Source organism: Hylobates moloch, unplaced genomic scaffold (genome assembly GCF_009828535.3).
Source record: "Hylobates moloch isolate HMO894 unplaced genomic scaffold, HMol_V3 SCAFFOLD_13, whole genome shotgun sequence".
NCBI classification, from domain to species: Eukaryota; Metazoa; Chordata; class Mammalia; order Primates; family Hylobatidae; genus Hylobates; species Hylobates moloch.
The window spans coordinates 39,671,482-39,692,676 of record NW_026652288.1 but is presented as its reverse complement, the minus strand read 5'-3'; the positions used below and the strand labels follow the sequence as shown (position 1 = coordinate 39,692,676).

Here is a 21,195-nt window from a genome sequence, read left to right as displayed (position 1 = left end):
TGAAATTCAAAATAACACAGAGAAAGAATTTAGAATGCTATCAGATAAATTTAACAAAGAGACTGAAATAATTAAAAAGAATAGAGCCGAAATTCTGGAGCTGAAAAATGCAATGGACAAACTGAAGAATGCATCAGTTTTTTGTTTTTTTTTTTTTGAGACAGAGTCTCTGTCATCCAGGCTGGAATGCAGTGGTGTGATCATGGCTCACTGCAGCCTCGACCTGCCAGGCTCAAGTGATCCTCCTACCTCAGCCTCCTTTGGGTAGGAGGGGCCACAGGTGCATGCCACCATACCCAACTAAGTTTTTAATGTTTTTGTAGAGATGGTAGTCTCACTATGTTGCCCAAGCTGGTCTCAAACTCCTAGGCTCAAGTGATCCTCATGCCTTGGCCTCCCAAAATGCTAGGATTATAGGCATGAGCCACCACCCCCAGCCACATCAGTCACTGAACGGCAGAATTGATCAAGCAGAGGAAAGAATTAGTGAGCTTGAAGATAGGCTATTTGAAAATACACAGTCAGAGGAGACAAAAGAAAAATGAGTAAGAAAGAATGAAGCATGCCTGTAAGATCTAGAAAATAGCTTCAAATGGGCAAATCTGAGACTTATTGGCCTTAAAGAGGAGGTAGAGAGACAGGGGTAAAAAGTTTATTCGATGAGATAACAACAGAGAACTTCCCAAACCTAGAGAAAGATATTGATATTCAAGTACAAGAAGGTTATACAACACCAAGTAGATTTAAACCAAATAAGACTACTTCAAGACACTTAATAATCAAACTCCTAAAGGTCAATGATGAAGAAAGGATCCATTTAAACACAGCAAGAGAAAAGAAACAACATACCAATGGAAGCTCCAATATATCTGGCAGCAGACTTTTCAGTGGAAATTTTACATGCCAGGAAAGAGTGGCATGACATATTTACAGTGCTGAAGGAAAAAAACTTTTATGCTAGAATAGTATATCTGGTGAAAATAACCTTCAAACATGAAGGAGAAATAAAGGCTTTCCCAGACAAACAACAGCTGAGAGATTTCATCAACACCAGACCTGTCCTACAAAAAAAATGCTAAAGAGAGTCCTTCAACCTGAAGAAAGGACATTAATGAACAATAAGAAATCATGTGAAAGTACAAAACTCACTGGTAATAGAAAGTACACAGTGTCAGGCCCCTGAGCCCAAGCCAAGCCATCGAATCCCCTGTGACTTGCACGTATACATCCAGATGGCCTGAAGTAACTGAAGATCCACAAAAGAAGTAAAAATAGCCTTAACTGAAGACATTCCACCATTGTGATTTGTTTCTGCCCCACCCTAACTGATCAATGTACTTTGTAATCTCCCCCACCCTTAAGAAGGTTCTTTGTAATTCTCCCCACCCTTGAGAATGTACTTTGTGAGATCCACCCCTGCCCGCAAAACATTGCTCTTAACTTCACCGCCTAACCCAAAACCTATAAGAACTAATGATAACCCACCACCCTTCACTGACTCTCTTTTCGGACTCAGCCTGCCTGCACCCAGGTGAAATAAACAGCCATGTTGCTTACACAAAGCCTTTTTGGTGGTGTCTTCACACAGACGCACATGAAACACAGAAAATGCAGAATGTAATTTCTGCACACTGCACACTGTAATTGTGGTGTGTAAACTACTCATATCTTGAATAGAAAGATGAGAAGATGGGCTGGGCGCAGTGGTTCACACCTGTAATCCTACCACTTTGGGAGGCCGAGGGGGGCAGATCACGAGGTCAACAGATCGAGACCATTCTGGCCAACACTGTGAAACGCCATCTCTACTAAAAATGCAAAAAATTAGCTGGGCATGGTGGCACGTGCCTGTAGTCTCAGCTACTCAGGAGGCTGAGGCAGGAGAATCGCTTGAACCCGGAAGGCGGAGGTTGCAGTGAGCCAAGACTGTGCCACTGCACTCCAGCCTGGTGACAGAGCGAGACTCTGTCTCAAAAAAAAGGAAAGATGAGAAGATGAATCAATATAAATAAATCAATAACTAAAACAATGTTTCAAGACACAGTGCAATAAAATATAAATTAAAACAGCAGGTCGGGCACGGTGGCTCATGCCTGTAATCCCAACCCGTTGGGAGGCCGACGTGGGCAGATCACAAGGTCAGGAGATCCAGACTATCCTGGCCAACATGGTGAAACCCTGTCTCTAATAAAAATACAAAAAAAATTAGCTGGGTGTGGGGCGGCACAAGCCTGTAGTCCCAGCTACTTGGTGTCAGGCCTCTGAGCACAAGCTAAGCCATCGAATCCCCTGTGACCTGCACGTATACATCCAGATGGCCTGAAACAATTGAAGATCCACAAAAGAAGTGAAAATAGCCTTAACTGATGACATTCCACCATTGTGATTTGTTTCTGCCCCACCCTAACTGATCAATGTACTTTGTAATCTCCCTCATCCTTAAGAAGGTTCTTTGTAATTCTCCCCACCCTTGAGAATGTACTTTGTGAGATCCACCCCCTGCTCGCAAAACATTGCTCCTAACTCCGCCACCTATCCCAAAACTTATAAGAACTAATGATAATTCTACCACCCTTTGCTGACTCTCTTTTCGGACTCAGCCCGCCTGCACCCAGGTGAAATAAACAGCTTTGTTGCTCACACAAAGCCTGTTTGGTGGTCTCTTCACACAGATGCATGTGACACTTGGGAAGCTGAGGCAAAAGAATTGCTTGAACCGGGGAGGCAGAGGTTGCAGTGAGCCAAGATCGCGCCACTATGCTCCAGCCTGGTGACAGCGAGACGCCATCTCAAAAATAAATAAATAAAATAAAAAGTAAAAACAGCAAAAAGCTAAAAAAGCAGGGGGACAAAGTTAAAATGTAGAGTACTAATTTTCTCTTGGCCTGTTTGTTTATGCAATCAGTGTTAATTTGTCATCAGTTTAAAATAATAATAGGTTATATTTGCAAGCCTTATGGCAACCTCAAATCAAAAAACATACAACAGATACACAAAAAGTAAAATGCAAGAAATTAAAACATACCACTGGAGACAACCACCTTCCCAAAAAGGAAGACAGGAAGGAAGGAAAGGAGGAAAAGAAGACCACAAAACAACTTGGAAATAATGAAATAGCAGGACTAAGTCCTTACTTATCAATAATAACATTGAATGTAAATGGACTAACATTTGAATGTAAAGCTCTCCAATCAAAAGACAGAGTGGCTGAATGTATTATAAAAACAAACAAACAAACAAAAAAAACAAGACCCAAAAATCCATTGCCTACAAGAAACACACTTCATCTATAAAGACACACATAGACTGAAAATAAATAGATGGAAAAATATATTCATGCAAATGGAAACCAAAAAAGTGCTGGACTAGCTATAGACGAAATAGACTTCAAGACAAAAACTATAAAAAGAGACAAACAAGGTCATTACATGATGATAAAGGGGTCAATTCAGCAAGAGGATATAATAATTGTCAATATGTATGTACCCAACGTTGGAGCACCCAGATATATAAAGTAAATATTATTACAGTAAAAGAGAGAGATAGACCCAATAGAATAATTGCTGGAGATTTCAACATTCTACTTTCAGCACTGGACAGATTATCCAGATAGAAATCAACAAAGAACTATCAGACTTAACCTGCACTACAGATCAAATGGACATAATAGATATATACAGACCATTTCATCCAATGGCTGCAGAATGCACATTCTCCTCAGCACATGGATCACTCTCAAGGTTAGACCATGTTAGGCCATAAACAAGACTTAAAACATTCAAAAAATTAAAATTATATAAGGTATCTTCTCTAACCACAATGGAATAAAACTAGAAATCAATAAGGAAGAATTTTGGAAACTATACAAACACACGGAAATTAAACAATATGCTCCCAAATGATCACTGGGTCAATGAAGAAATTAAGAAGAAAATTTAAAAATTTCTTGAAATAAATGATAATGGAAACACAACACATCAAAGCCCATGGGATACGGCAAAAGCAGTACTAAAAGGAAAGTTTATAGCTATAAGCACCTACATCAAACAAGAAGAAAAACTTCAAATAAACAATTTAATGATGCATCTTAAGAGAACTAGAAAACAGCAAACCAAACTCAAAATTATTAGAAGAAAATAAATAATAAAGATCAGAGCAGAAATAAATGAAATGAACAAAATGATACAAAAGATTAACAAAATTAAAAAATCAGTTTTTTGAAAAAATAAAATCAGCAAACTTTTAGCTAGACTAAGAAAAAAAAGAGAAGACCCAAATAAGTAAAATCAGAGATGAAAAAAGAGACATTATAACCAATACTGGAGAAATTCAAAGTATCATTAGAAGCTACTATGAGCAACTATATGCCAATAAATTAGAAAACCTAGAAGAAATAGATAAATTCCTAGAAAATACAACCTACCAAGATTGAACCATGAAGAAATCCAAAACCTGAACAGACTAATAGCAGGTAATGAGACTGAAGCTGTAATAAAAAGTCTCCAAGCAAAGAAAAGCTCAGAACCCAATGGCTTCACTGCTGAATTTTACTGAACAATTGAAGAAGGACTAATACCAATCCTAATTAAACTATTCCAAATAATAGAGGAAGAGGGAATACTTCCAAACTCATTCCAGGAGGGCAATATTACCCTGATATGAAAACCAGACCAAGACACATCAAAAAAAACCAGAAAGCTACAGGCCAATATCCTTGCTGAACATTGATGCAAAAATCCTCAAAATACTAGCAAACTGAATTCAGCAACACATTAAAAAGACAATACATCATGACCAAGTGGGATTTATCTTAGAAATGCAAGGACAGTTAAACATGCACAAATCAATCAATGTGATACATCACATCAACAGAATGAAGGACAAAAACCATATGATCATTTCAACTGGTGCTGAAAAAGCATTTGATAAAATTCAACATCCCTTCCATAATAAAAACCCTCAAAAGCTGAGTACAGAGGGAACATACCTCAATACAATAAAAGCCATATATGACAGACTCACAGCTAGTATCATACCAAATGGGGAAAAACAGAAAGCCTTTCCTCTAAGATCTGGAATATGACAAGGGTGCCCACTTTCACCACTGTTATTCAACATAGTACTGGAAATCCTAGCGAGAGAAATCAGATAAGAGAAAGAGGTAAAGGGCATTCAAATTAAAAAAGAAGAAGTCAAATTATCCTTGTCTGCAGATGATATGATCTTCTATTTGAAAAAACCTGAAGACTCCAGCAAAAAAAAACTATCAGAACTGATAAACAAATTCGGTAAAGTTGCGGGATACAAAATCAACATAGAAAAATCAATAGCATTTCTATATGCCAATAGCAAACAATCTGACAAAAGAAATCAAGAAATTAATCCCATTTACAGTAGCTAAAAATAAAATAAAATCCCTAAGAGTTAACCAAAGAATTGAAAGAGCTCTACAATGAAAATTATAAAGCACTGATGAAAAAAATTGAAGCGGACACACACACACACACAAAAATGGAAAGACAGTCCATGCTCATGGGTTGGAAGAATCAATATTGTTAAAATGTTCATACTACCTAAAGCAATCTACAGATTCAATGCAATTGTTATCAAAATACCAGACATTCTTCACAGAAATAGAAAAAAGTGCTAAAATTTATGTGCAACCACAAAAGACCCAGAATAGGCAAAGCCATCCTGAGCAAACAGAAAAAACTGGAGGAGCCTGACTTCAAATTATACTACAAAACTACAGTAACCAAAATAGCATGGTACTGACATAAAAACAGACACATAGGCCAGGAAGGGTGGCTTGTGCCTGTAATCCCAGCACTTTGGGAGGCTGAGGTGGGAGAACTGCTTGAGCCTGGGAGTTTGAGTCCTGGGCAACATAGTGAGACCTTGTCTCTACAAAAAAATAAAAAATTAGGCATGGTGGTGTGCACCTGTGTTACTCGGGAAGCTGAGGCAAGAGGATTACCTAAGCCCAGGAGGTCAAGGCTGCAGCAAGCCATGTTCACACCTCTGTACTCCAGCCTGAGCAAGAGAGCAAGATCCTGTCACAAACAGCGACAACAAAGAATAACAACAAGCAGACACATAGACCAATGGAACAGAATAGAGAACCCAGAAACAAATCCATACATCTCCAGTGAACTCATTTTCAACAGTGGTGCCGAGAAACACATTGGGGAAAGAACAGTGTCTTCAATAACTGGATATACATATGCAGAAGAATGAAACTAGACCCCTATCTCTTGCCATACACAAAAATCAAATCAAAATGGATTAAAGACTTAACTCTAAGACCTCAAACTATGAAACAACTGAAAGAAAACACTGAGGAAATTCTCTAGGATAATGGACTGGGCAAAGGTTCCTTGAGTAATACCCCATAAGCACAGGGAGCCAAAGCAAAAATGGACAAATGGGATCATATCAAGTTAAAAAGCTTCTGCACAGCAAGAGAAACAATCAACAAAGTGAAGAGGCAACCCACAAAATGGGAGAAAATATATGTAAACTATCCATCAGACAGGGGATTAATAACTAGAATATATAAGGAGCTCAAACAACTCTATATGAAAAAAATCTAATAACCTGATTTAAAAAGGGGAAAAAGATCTGAAGACATTCCTCAAAGGACATACAAATGGCAAACAGGTATATGAAAAGGTGTTCAACATCACTGATCATCAGATAAATGCAAATAAAAACTACAGTGAGATATCATCTCACCTCAATTAAAATATTTTTTTGTTTGTTTGTTTGTGATGGAGTTTTGCTCTTGTTGCCCAGGCTGGAGTGCAGTGGCGCGATCTTGGCTCACTGAAACCTCTGCCTCCCAAGTTCAAGAGATTCTCCTGCCTCAGCCTCCTGAGTAGCTGGGATTTGAGGTGTGCACCACCATGCCTGGCTTATTTTCATATTCTTAGTAGAGATGGGGTTTCACCATGTTGACTAGGCTGGTCTTGAACTCCTGACCTCAGATGATCCACCTGCCTTGGCCTCCCAAAGTGCCGGGATTACAGGCATGAGCCACCGTGCCCGGCCTTAAAATGGCTTTTATCCAAAAGACAGGTAATAACAAATGCTGGCCAGGATGTGGAGAAAAGGGAACCCTCATACATTGTTGGTAGGAATGTAAATTAGTACAACCAGATGGAAAACAGTTGGAGGTTCATCAAAAAAGTAAAATAGAACTATCATATAATCCAGCAATCCCACTGCTAAGTATATACCCAAAAGAAAGGAAATCAATGTATTACAGAGATATCTGTACTCCCTTATTTATTGCTTCCTTGTTTATTCACAATAGCCAAGATTTGGAATCAAGCTAAGTGCCCATCAAGAAATGCATGGATAAAGAAAATGTGATACATACACACCTTGGAGTACTATTCAGCCATAAAAAAGAATAAGAGCCTGTCATTTGCAACAACATGGATGCAACTGGAGATCATTATGTTAACTGAAATAAGCCAGGCACAGAACGACAAACCTCACATGTTCTCACTTATTTATGAGAGCTAAAAATTAAAACAACTGAACTCATGGAAATAGAGCACAGAATGATAGTTACCAGCAGCTAGGAAGGATAGTGGGTGGGGGAAATGGGGATGGTTAATGGGTACAAATATAGTTAGAATGAATAAGATCTAAGATTTGATAGTGCAACAGGACAACTATAGTCAACAATAATTTATTTGTACATTTAAAAATAACCAAAAGAGTAAATTGGATTGTTTGTAACACAAAGGATAAATATTTGGATGCCCTATTTACCCTGATATGATTATTACTCATTGTATGCCTGTATCAAAATATCTCATGTACCTCATAAATGTATACCTCATACATGTATACACCTACTATGTATCCACAAAAACTAAAAATTAAAAAAAAAACTATCAACAAAGAATCCTATATTTAGGAAACTTATCTTTCAAAAATGAAAGTGATTATGTTAGGTGAAAGAAGCCAGACACAAAAGGTCACATATCTTATTATTGTATATATATGAAATATTCAGAATAGATAATATAGCCAGAATAGGTAAATCCGCAGAGACAGAATGCAGATTGGTGTTTGCCAGGGGCTAGGAGTAAGAGAGGGATAGGGGAACAGATGCTTAATGGGTATGGGGTTTTATTTTGAGGTGATAAAAATGTTACAGAACCAGATAGAGGGGGTGGCTATACAACACTGTGAATGTACTAAAGACCACTGCATTGTAGAATGATTAATTTTAAATAGGTATGTGAATTTCAGACAAAAAAATAAGGTGAAATAAATAAAAACAAAGAATTCAATGCTAGCAGACTAGCCTCATAAGAAACATGGAAGGAAGTTATTCAGACTGAAAGGAAGTAACAAAAAACAATTAAAATCCACATGAAAAAATGAAGAGCTCCAATAAAGCACTACGCAGAATGCAGAGCACACAGTAGGCTCCATAAGTATGTATCAGCTGAACTAACTTCATTTACTTAGGTACTCTGCCCTACATTTCTGGAGAAGTGAACCTTTTACTTGTAGATGAAGACTTAATATGGTAACAACAGAACAAATAAATGTGATATTCTTCCTCTATGGGCTAATTTTCTTCTTTATCAATGCGCTTTATCACCAAGAATATCTCAAGACCTTCCATGGCCTTATTTTATACTACCTTGGCCTCTACTTAGCACTCATCGGCTCCAAACATGTTTAACCAGTATACTAGTTTTGAAGTACATTTTAATGTATGTTTCCTTATGCCTCATACATTTTCTCCATTTAACTTTATTGAAAAAGGAAAGACAGAGGAGAAGATGAAAGGGGAAAATCCTCTCCTTCCTCTTATAGGCCTGGAATAGAGGAAACAAAGGCCTTGAAGGCAGGGAGGTAAGCAGTTAAATATGTGCCTAGAACTCCCCACACTCCAAGGCATGAGTGTGAAATGGGAGAGAGGCAGTGAGTTAAGTGGGAAGAGTGTCATGTCAAACTGAGAGAATAACTTCTAAGTAGCTTTCAGTTCCCATGTAGCACACACCCTGAGTAGGATGAAATAGGGTCATTTCAGAAGGCAAGATGAGGCTGGGCATAGTGGCTCATGCCTGTAATCCCAACACTTTGGGAGGCCAAGAGGCAGGAGGATTGCCTGAGCCCAGGAGTTTGAGATCAACCCAGGCAACATAGTGGGACCTTGTCTCTACAAATTGTTTTTTTAAATTCGCCAGGCATGGGGGCACGTACCTGTACTCCCAAGCTACTTGGGTAGCTGAAGGCAGGTGGATTGCTTGAGCCCAGCAGGCAGAGGTTGCAGTGAGCTGAGATTGTGCCACTGCACTCCAGCCTGGGTGACAGAGTAAGACCCTGTTTCGAAAAAAAAAAAAGGCAAGATGATCCTACATTCATGCTGTGGGGTTTAGGGGACGCAGGAAGCATCTAGAGCATGACAAAGATTCAGAGAGCTCTACAGAGATAGCAAGAACCAAAGGAGGCCAGTTGATAAGGAGAGGTCCTTGGACCATCATTGAGCTGTGAAATATACCGTAAATTCATCAGCCACTGAATGTCCCAAAAAAGGAACTAGCTAAATCATCCAGCACATACCCAAGCTATGAAGATCTTCCCTGTTATCTCAAACACCACCTTAACAGAGAACAGGGATACAAAGGAGAATCTGAATGACTAAATAATTGCCAAGAGAACAATTTGCTGATTGAACTAAGTTTTGAATCAGACTGCATTAAAATTAGTTTTTTTCATTTTATCAATCAGAACTCACAAGGGATAGCAGAACGAGTTTAGAAACATTCTGGGCCTCTTGGAGCTTAGATTCTACTTTGGGGACACGGAAATGAAAACATAAGCAAGTGAATATGTGAGATAAAATGTGATATTGGTAAGTTAAGAAAATGCAATAAAGGTAATGGGTTACGGAATGAATCAGAAACTCTACTTTGAATTTAGTAACCAAAGACAACCTTGAGGAAGATGACATTTCAGCAGAAACCTGAATGATGAGAAAGAACCAGTCATATAAATATCTAGGGTAGGAACATTTAAAAGCACGTTCAGAGTTCCTGAGGCAAGACAAACTTGGTCTGTTGAATGGAGGGAAAGGTTAGTGAGGCTGAAACACAGTGAATGAGGCCGGGCGCGGTGGCTCAAGCCTGTAATCCCAGCACTTTGGGAGGCCGAGGCGGGCGGATCACGAGGTCAGGAGATCGAGACCATCCTGGCTAACACAGTGAAACCCCGTCTCTACTAAAAATACAAAAAATTAGCCGGGCGTGTTGGCGGGCGCCTGTAGTCCCAGCTACTCGGGAGGCTGAGGCAGGAGAATGGCGTGAACCCGGGAGGCGGAGCTTGCAGTGAGCCGAGATCGCGCCACTGCACTCCAGCCTGGGGGACAGAGAAAGACTCCGTCTCAAAAAAAAAAAAAAAAGAAACACAGTGAATGAGGGAGAATGTAGCACAAAATAATGGTGAAGACATGGGCAGAAGGCATACCAAGAAGGGCTTCGTAAGGGACATTATTCCACAGGTAAAGGAATGCCACTAGATGGTATTAAGCAGAGAAGTCATAATAAAACCTTAGGTTTAAATGATCACTTTGGTTGTTCTATGGAGAATGGACTATAGATGGTCAGGAGTGGATACAGGGAGATTAGTAGGCAGTTGCCAGAGTAGTTCCAGGTAAGAAAAGAAGTAACATGGATTATAAGATCCATGGAAATGTTGATCAGAGAATATAATAATATTCAGCAATGAGATTAACTGAACTACAACTAGATGCAACAATTTAACATAGATGAATCTCACAAACATAATATTAAACAAAAGAAGCCAGACACAGAATACACAGATTATATAAAGTTAAAAGACAGGGAGAAACAATTTATGGTGATAAAAGTTGAACACTCCTGGGGTGGGGGTGATGACTAGGAAGTAGAAAAGGTATCCTAGAGTGCTAGGGTAATTCTGTATTTCTTCATTGAGTATGTGCACTATGTTACACAGGTGTGTTCATTTTGAAAATTAACGGAGTGTGCCTGAGGAAGAAACTAGAGATATACAGAAAGTGGTAGATAAAAATACATGGTCGGCCGGGCGCAGAGGCTCACGCCTGTAATCCCAGCCTTTGTGAGGCGGGCAGATAACCTGAGGTCAGGAGTTGGAGACCAGCCTGGCCAACATGGTGAAACCCCATCTCTACTAAAAATACAAAATTAGCCGGGCGTGGTGGCGCACACCTGTAATCCCACCTACTCGGGAGGCTGAGGCAGGAAAATTGCTTGAACCTGGGAGGCAGAGGTTGCAGTGAGCCAAGATCACATCACTGCACTCCACCCTGGGCAACAAAGTGAGGCTCCAGAAAACAAAAAACAAACAAAAAAAACCACGGTCAAAGAAAGGTATATCTCAGAAGAGCAAAGCTTTGAGCTGAGGGTAAAAACTAAAATATGTTCAGTAGCTGAGAGTGTAGGATAAATCTGAAAGAAAACCACAAGTATTCACAGAATATCAAGTGTACTACGTGATCTTCTAGGTGCTGGAGATACAGCAGTAAACAAAGTAAAACACACTTTGCTCACATTCTGGTGGTTAAAATTTTAAGAATTTACCAGAAATGATTACAGTGTGGCTCAATCAGCAGCAAATGCCCATTGAAAGAGATAATTACATAGGGTCATTTGAAAGACACACATCCCAACCTCTTTTTTTTTTTTTTTTTTTTTTTTTTGGAGATGGAGTCTCGCTCTTTCACCCAGGCTGGAGTGCAGTGGCGCGATCTCGGCTCACTGCAAGCTCCGCCTCCCAGGTTCACGCCATTCTCCTGCCTCAGACTCTCCAAGTAGCTGGGACTACGGGCACCCGCCACCACGCCCGGCTAATTTTTTGTATTTTTAGTAGAGACGGGGTTTCACCGTGGTCTCGATCTCCTGACCTCGTGATCCGCCCGCCTCAGCCTCCCAAAGTGCTGGGATTACAAGCGTGAGCTACCGCGCCCGGCCCCAACCTCTTTCTTAAGATAGTCTAGTTTTCTCTCTTTAAATTTATGGGCTGGGCGCAGTGGCTCACACCTATAATCCCAGCACTTTGGGAGGCCAAGGCAGGTGGATCACTTGAGGTCAAGAGTTTGAGACCACCCTGGCCAACATGGCAAAACCCTATCCGTACTAAAAATACAAAAAAAAAAAAAAAAAAAAATTAGCCAGGCATGCTGATGGGTGCCTGTAATCCCAGCTACAATGGAGGCTGAGGCAAGAGAATCACTTGAACCCGGGAGGCGGAGGTTCCAGTGAGCTGATATTGTGCCATTGTACTCCAGCTTGGGCAACAGAGCAAGACTCCATCTCAAAAATAAATAAATATGTAAATAAATAAATAAATTTATGTATGACATGCATAGAGTAATGTGGCAAAATGGACTAGTCTTAAGCATAAAATCTGATAAATTTGTATACATTTATAGACATGGGTACCTATCAGTAAGTCAAAATATAGAACATTTTCAGCCCTCCAGATTTCTTCATGCTGTTTCACAGTAAATAGCCTCTCAGAGGTAACCAGTATTCTGACTTCTATCACAATACATTAGTTTTGCCCGTTTTCAACTTTATATGAATGGAACCCTATGATAATACTTTTTTGTTTCTGTCTTCTTTCATTCTATGTTTGTGTAATCTATGCACGTTGGTTGTTGTGTGTAACAGTCATCTGTTCTTTTTTATTGTTAAGTAGTATTCCACCGTGTGAAATACTATAATTTATTCCTTTTCCTGTTAATGTTCATTTGCATTGTTTCTAATGCTGGGCTATTTTGATAGTTACACTTTGTTTTATCCTTGATCAAAAGAGAACATCAAAAGAGCTAGGTTTATCAACTACAAGAAGTAACACTACAATGTTTTCTTTGACCTAGGTATCAATGAAAAGCTTATTTCTGTTAGAAAATGTTGATTTTTTTATTGTTACATACAATGAAAATTATGTAACAAATTTTTGCTCTGGTTTTCCTTACCTATAAAAAGGAAATTTAAATTTGAAGCCCAGCTTTAATCTCTCTGAATGAATTTCATAAAATACCCACATTTTAACTCTTCCCTAGTTTTAATCGTTCAACTCTATTTCCCCTGAGAATATGTCTTATGTATATAGGCCTTTATAATTTACTGTATGAATTACTGCAATCCCCTTAAATTGCATTGGAGAGTAAGGCAAGAAACAAATACACTAATATTTACCTGGGACTGAGTCATTTCCTCTTCTTCCTGGGAAGGGATGGGGCCTGCAGAAGTAGAGCTGGGGAAGAGAATAAAACTCATTAAAATAGGCCTGTCTTTAGTTTCAGAAACATGCACACACAGGGTGGATTAAAGGTTAACCTGTAGTGGAATGATAATTAAATCTATCAGAAATGCCAAGAATATTCACACCACAAAGGTTCTTTTTTTTTTTTTTTTTTTTTTTGAGACGGAGTCTTGCCTTGCTCTGTTGCCCAGGCTGGAGTGCACTGGCACAATCTCGGCTCACTGCAAGCTCTGCCTCCTGAGTTCACGCCATTCTCCTGCCTCAGCCTCTCCGAGTAGCTGGGACTACAGGCGCCCACCACCACGCCCAGCTAATTTTCTGTATTTTTAGTAGCGACGGAGTTTCACCATGGTCTCGATCTCCTGACCTCGTGATCTGCCTGCCTCGGCCTCCCAAAGTGCTGGGATTACAAGCGTGAGCCACCGCGCCCGGCCTCACAAAGGTTCTTAATAGGTGTAAGGATGATTGGAATAATCATGCAGAGCTTGGGCACAGGGTGGATAGAAACAGGGGTGCATATGTGGGAGCTCTGTATCAGAGAATACATGTAGCATCATGAAAGCATATATGCAGGAAAATTATGAAACTGACAAAACACCTAAAGTATTTTAATGTATTGAGACATTTAAGACAATAATAATTAGCAATTAAGAAAGAAGTAAGTAGCAATTTAAAAGAATTTAAAAGGTGATATAATTATATCTTGAGGAACAAATAGAAAGTTTTTATGTGTGAGTAATGTGTATTGGAGGTACTTATGGTAAGAGAGTTAAATCCGTACTTTTCCCTAGCCAGAGCAATCAGACAAGAGAAAGAAATAAAGGGCATCCAAATTGGTAAAGAGGAAGTCACACTGTTGCTGGTGCTGATGACATGATTGTATACCTAGAAAACCCTAAAGATTCATCCCAAAAGCTCCTAGAACTGGCAATTGAATTCAGCAGTTTCAGGACACAAAATTAATGTGCACAAATAAGTAGCCCTGCTATATGCCAATAGCAACCAAGCTGAGAATCAAAGCAAGAACTTAACCCCTTTTACAATAGCTGCCAAAAAAATAAAATGCTTAGGAATTTTAACCAAGGAGGTAAAAGACCTCTATAAGGAAAACTACAAAACACTGCTGAAAGAAATCACAGATAACAAACAAATGGAAACACATCCCATGCTCATGGATGGGTAGAATCAATATTGTGAAAATGACCATACTGCCAAAAGCAATCTACAAATTTGATGCAATTCTCAACAAGATACCACCATCATTCTATACAGAACTAGAAAAAACAATCCTAAAATTCATATGGAACCAAAAAAGAGCCCACATAGCTACAGCAAGACTAAGCAAAAAGAACAAATCTGGAGGCATTACCTTATCTGACTTCAAACTATATTGTAAGACCATAGTCACCAAAACAGCATGGTACTGGTATAAAAACAGGCATAGACCAATGGAACAGAACAGAAAACCTAGAAATAAAGCCAAATACTTACGGTCAACATATCTTCGAGAAAACAAACAAAAACATAAAGTGGGGAAAGGAAACCCTATTTAACAAATGGTGCTGGGATAATTGGCAAGCCATATGTAGAAGAATGAAACTGGAGCCGGGTGTGGTGGCTCACCCCGGTAATTCCAGTACTTTGGGAGGCCAAGGCGGGCGGATCACGAGGTCAGGAGATCGAGACCATCCTGGCTAACACAGTGGAACCCCGTCTCTACTAAAAATACAAAAAAATTAGCCAGGCATGATGGCGGGTGCCTGTAGCCCCAGCTACTTGAGAGGCTGAGGCAGGAGAATGGCGTGAACCTGAGAGGCGGAGGTTGCAGTGAGCCAAGATCACGCCACTGCACTCCAGCCTGGGCAACAGAGCGAGACTCCATCTCAGAAAAGAAAGAAAGAAAGAAAGAAGAATGAAACTGGATCCTCAACTCTCACCTTATACAAAAATCAACTCAAGATGGATCAAAGACTTAAATCTAAGACCTGAAACCATAAAAATTCTAGAAGATAACATTCAAAAAACCCTTGTAGACATGGGCTTAGGCAAAGACTTCATGACCAAGAATCCAAAAGCAAACATAACAAAAACAAAGATAAACAGATGGGACTTAAACTGGAAAGCTTCTGCACAGCAAAATAATCAGCAAAGTAAACAACCCACAGAATGGGAGAAAATCTTCACAATCTATACATCCAACAAAGGACTAATACTCAGAATCTACAGGGAACTCAAACAAATCAGCAAGAAAAAATCAATCCCATCAAAAAGTGGGCTAGGACATGAATAGACAATTCTCAAAGGAAGATACACAAATGGCCAACGAACATATGAAAAAATACTTAACATCACTAATTATCAGGGAAATGAAAACCATAACCACCACATGATACTTTACTCCTGGAAGAATGGCCATAATCAAAAAATAATAAATGTTGGCATGGATGTGGTGAAAAGGGAACACTTTTATACTGTTGGTAGGAATGTAAACTAGTACAACCACTATGGAAAACAGTGTGAAGATTCCTTAAAGAACTAAAAGTATATCTACCATTTGATCCAGCAATCCCACTCCTGGGTATTTACCCAGAGGAAAAGAAGTCACTATAGGAAAAAGATACTTGCACATGCATGTTTATAGCAGCACAATTTGCAATTGCAAAAATATGGAACCAGCCTATATATAAAAAGAAACGAAATAAAGGCATAAAAACAGAGTGAATTTTACCGTATACAAATAGAATTCAACCAGGATGTGAATTCTGGGAGGTGGAATCTAAAATAGGATGTAGAATATGACACATTAATTCAACTGTACTACACAAGAGGTTTATTGTAGATTCTTTGGCATTTTCTACTTAATTATGTTGTCTGCAAATAGAAACAGTTATATTCCTTCCTTTTCAATCTTTATGTCTTTTATGTACTTTTCCTTTATTGCACTGGCTAGGACTTCCAGTACAATAGTGACTATTATAATAGTAGTAAGAGAGGACATCCTTGCGTTGTTCCCAGTCTTAGAGATAAAGCATTCAGTGTCTCACCATTAACTGTAATGTAGCTCTAGGTTTTTTGAAGATGCCCTGCAGTAAAGGTTGTTCTCTTCAATTCCTAGTTTGCTGAGGAGTTGTTTTGTTTTTTGTTGTTAACACGAATGAACGTTGACTTTTGTCAAGTGCTTTTCTGCATCTACTGAGATAACAGTCATAGGTTTATTCTCTTATTACAGTCAACTATTGTAATTGATTTTCAAAGGATGAACTGGAAATTCATCTCGTATTCCCAAGATGAACCCTATCGTGATATGCTTTTTTCATATTGCTAGATTCAGTTCACTCATATGCTGTTGATTTTTGTTTCTAACTCCATGAGGAATACTAGTCTGTAGTTTTCTTGTAATATCTTTGGCTTTGGTATCTGGGCAAAGCTGGCCTCATAAAATGAGTTGAAAAGTGTTCCTCCTCTTCTATATTCTGGAAAAGTTTCTTTGGAATAGTTAGAATTTCTTCCGTAGATGTTTAGTATTTCACCTGGGAAATTATCTGGGTGTGGAGTTTCCATTTTGGAAGGTTTTTAATCACAAATTCAATTTCATTAATAGATATATAACTATTCAGGTTATTTCTTATTGTCTGAATTTTGGTAGTTTATGTCTTTCAAAAAATTTACTCATTCATCCAAGTTGTCAAATTCACAGGTATGGAGTTGTTTGCAGTATTCTTTTATTATCCTTTTCAAATCTGGGGGGGTAAGTGTGACACTCTATCTTTCATTCCTGATATTAGCAATTTGTTTCTTTTTTTCAACTTTTATTGATCTTTTCAAAGAACAAGCTTTTAGTTCACTGATTTTTCTCCATTATTTTTAGTTTCAAATCGTACTGAATTATGCTGTAATCTTTAATATCCCCTTCCTTTCTTTGCTTTGAGTTTAGTTTGCTTTTTTCCCCTCTAGTTTGTTAAGGCAGAAGTGTAGTAATGATTTTTCTAATTATTTATATCATTTAATGCAACAAACTTCCCTGTATGCACTAACTTAGCTGCTTCCCACATATTTTGGTGTGCTGTATTTCCATTTTCTTTCAAATTATTTTTTAATTTCCTATAATGTTTCTTCTTTGACTCATGGACTATTTAGAAGTGTGTTTAATTTTGAAATATTTGGAGATTTTCCAGATACCTTTCTGTTCTTTACTTCTAGTTTTATTCTGCTATGTTCTGAGAACAGACTTTGAATGACTTTTATGTCTTTAAAATTTTTGAGATTTCTATTATGGCCCCAAATATGATCTATGTTGGTGAATGTCCATGTGCACCTGAGGAAGACATGTATTCTGCTGTTGTTTAGAGTGTTCTATAAATGTCACTCACATTTGAACACCGAAAAAATTGACATTCAATACTTGAATGTTGGTTGATAATGCTGTTTTGGAGTCTTCTGTAACCTTTCTGATATTCTGCTTTCATGTTCTATTGATTCCTGAAAGAGAGGTTTTAAGTCCCCAACTATAATTGTGCATGTGTCTATTTCTCCTTTCAGTTCTATCAGTTTTTGCCTCTTATATCTTGAAGCTTTGTTGTTAGCTGCATGCACATTTATGATTGTTGTCTCTTCTTACTAACACCTTGAGCATTGTTTCTTCACCACTGATTAAATCCCTTGTTCTAAATTTTGTCTAATATTAAAGTTGCTTCCTCTTTTTTTTTTGGTTAGCATTTTGTGGCATTTTTTTCTATATCATTTGCTTTTAATATACTTATTTATCTTTATATTTAAAATGGGTATCTTAGGCTACTCCACCTTGTAGTCTGGTAGTTAAAATGGGTTCCTTGTAAAACAGCATTTAGATGAATCTTGCTCTTTTATTCAACGTGATAAGCTCTATCTATAACTGGTGCATTCAGAATGATATTAAAATTGATTACTGATATAGCTGGATTAAGATGTACCATCTTCTTAGCTGTTTTCTATTTGCTCCTTTGTCCTTTTTCGCCCTCCTTCCCCCACTTTTCTCCTTTGGTTTCGTTTAATTGCACACTTTTTATTATTCCATTTTATCTCCCACTTAGTCATTGTGTATGACCTTTTAAGGTACTGTTGGACATGGTTTTCTAGTATTTTGTTGGGGATTTTTGCATCTGTGCTCACCAGGAATGTTGCCCTGCAGTTTTCTTGTGTCTCTGTCTTGCTTTGGTATCAGGTTAATGCTGGCCTCATAAGATAAGTCTGGAACTGGTCCCTCCTCTTCAATATTCTGAAAGATTTTGAGAAGGATTTCCATTAATTCATCTTTAAATGTTTGGTAGAATTCACCAGTGGAGCTGTATGGTCCAGGGCTCTTCCATTAGGAGGTTTTTGATTCCTGATTCAGTTTCCACACTAGTTATAGGTCTGTTCAGACTTTTTATAATATTTCTTTGTGATCTAATCTTGGTAGTTTGTATGTTTCTAGGAATTTAATTTTTCATTCTAGGTTATCCAGTTTGTTGACATATAATTGTTCACAGTTTTTCCTTAAGATCCTTTTTACTTCTATGGCATCAGTTGTATTGTCTCTTCTTTCAATTCTGATGTTATTTATTTGAGTCTTCTCTATTTTTTTCATAGTTTAGCTAAGGGTTTGTCAATTTATCTTTTCAAAATACCAACTGTTAGTTTCTCTCACTTTTCCATTTGATTTATTTATGCTCTCATTTCCTTTATTTCCTTCCTTCTGCTAACTTTGGGCTTAGTTTGCTCTTCTGATTCTAGTTCCTTGAGATGTAAAGTTAGTTATTTCAGATCTTTCTTCTTTTATCACATAAGAGTTTATCCATATGAATTTACCTCTCACTTCTGCTTTTGCTGCAACTTATAAGTTTTGGTATGTTGTGTTTTTGTTTGCCTCAAGGTATTTTCTAATTTCATTTTTTATTTCTCATTTGATCCAATGGTTATTCAAGATTCTGTTCATTTCAATATATGTGTGGATTTCTTGGTTTTCCTTGTTATATTGATTTCTAGTTTCATTCTACTGTGGTCAGAAAATATATTTGGTATGATTTAGATATTTTAAAATTTTTTAACATTTGTTTTGTGATCTAATATGCGATGCATTATGGAGAAACATCCATGTGTACTGCAGAAGAATATGTATTCTACAGCTGTTGGGTATAAAGTTCTGTATATGGCCAGGCACGGTGGCTCATGCCTGTAATCCCAGCACTTTGGGAGGCTGAGGCAGGCAGATCACCTGAGGTCAGGAGTTTGAGACCAGCCTGGATAACATGTTGAAACTCTGTCTCTACTAAAAATACAAAAATTAGCTGGGCATGGTGGTGGACACCTGTAATCTCAGCTACTCAGGAGGCTGAGGCAGGAGAATCACTTGAACTCGGGAGGCGGAGGTTGCAGTGAGCTGAGATCATGCCACTGCACTCCAGCCTGGGTGACAGAGCAAGACCCCATCTAAAAAAAAAAAAAAAAAAAAAAAAAGTTCTGTATACGTCTATCAGATCCATTAGGTCTACAGTGTTATTCAAGTCAAATGTTTCCTTATTGATTTGTCAAGAAGTTCTATCCATTATTAATGGACAGAAAGTGGGGTATTAAAATCTCCTATTATATTGTATTGCTGTATATTTCTCCCTTCAATTTTGCCAATGTTTCTTTTACATATTAGATGTCCTGGTGTTGGGTGCATATATATTTATAATCATTCTATCTTCCCAGTGGGTTGACCCTATTACCATTATAAAATGTCCTTCCTTGTCTCTTGTGACAGTTTTTTACTTAAATCCTATTTTATCTGATATATGTATAGCTACCCTGCTCTCTTTTGGTCACCATTTGCATGGATCATCTTTTTTCATCCCGCACCTTCAGCCTATGTGTGCCCTTAAGATCTGAAGTGAGCTTCTTGTAGACAGCATATAGTTGGGTCTTGTTTATATATCCATTCAGCCACTCTGTTTCTTGATTGGGGAGTTCAATGTGCATTTCCTATAATTATTGCTAGGGAAGAATTTACTATTGCTATTTTGTTAGTTGCTTTATGTTAGTCTTCTTCCTTCATCTCTTCCTCTCTTGCAGTCTCCCTTTGTGTTTTGTTAGTTTTTTGTATTGATATGCTTTGACTTCTTCCTCTTTTGTGTAGCCTGTATGGGTAATTTCTGGCATATGTGGTTAGTTTGGGGCTTACATAAAATATAGATATAACAGTCTATTTTAAGCTGGTAACAAACTTAAGTTCAATCACATACAAAAACTCTTCATTTTAAATTCTCCTGCCCACATTTGGTTATAATTGTCACAATTCACATCTATTCATAGTGTATCTTTTAACATATTTCATATTTATTTTTAACACTTTTGTCTTTTAACTTTTATAGTAGAATTATTTACCCACCACCATTATGGTAATGCAGTATTCTGTATTTACATATATATTTACCTTTATCAATGAGTTTCATACTTTTCTATACCGTCTTTTTGCTGTTTGGTGTTTTTTCATTTCTATTTGAAAACTCCCTTTAGCATTTTTTATAAGGCAGTTCTAGTGGTGATGAACTTCCTCAGCTTTGGTTTGGGAAAGTCTTTCTCTCATCATCATTTTTAAAGGATAGTTTTGCCAAGTATAGTATTCTGGGTTGGCAGGGATTTTTTGTTATTGTTGTTTGTTTTGTCTGTTTGATCTTTCAGCTCTTTGAATATATCATTCTACTCTGTTCTGGCCTGCAAAGTTTCTGCTGAAAAAAAATCCCTTAATAGTCCTATAGATGTTCCCTTGTATGTGACAAGTTGCTTTTCTCTTGCTGGTTTCAAAATTCTGTTTGACTTTTGACAATTTGCTATAATGCATCTTGGTATGGGTTTGTTTCATTTTATTTTGTGTTCTTTGTGCTTCCTGAATCT

The 21,195-nt window shown here is 38.0% G+C and overlaps 1 protein-coding gene across 6 annotated transcripts in view; it reads right to left on the bottom strand.

The window, feature by feature from the left end:
* ZNF569 (zinc finger protein 569) overlaps positions 1 to 21,195 on the bottom strand; it is a 57,977-nt gene that overhangs the window by 18,439 nt on the left and 18,343 nt on the right. For 4 of the 6 annotated variants that reach the window (XM_058426679.1, XM_058426678.1, XM_032173097.2 and 1 more), the window contains one exon: positions 13,236 to 13,293. In XM_058426679.1, the coding sequence (XP_058282662.1) occupies positions 13,236 to 13,293 (58 nt within the window). Of the gene's footprint in view, positions 1 to 13,235; positions 13,294 to 18,450; positions 18,557 to 21,195 lie in introns of all 6 variants that reach the window. The other 2 variants (XM_058426680.1, XM_058426681.1) reach the window with 1 other exon arrangement.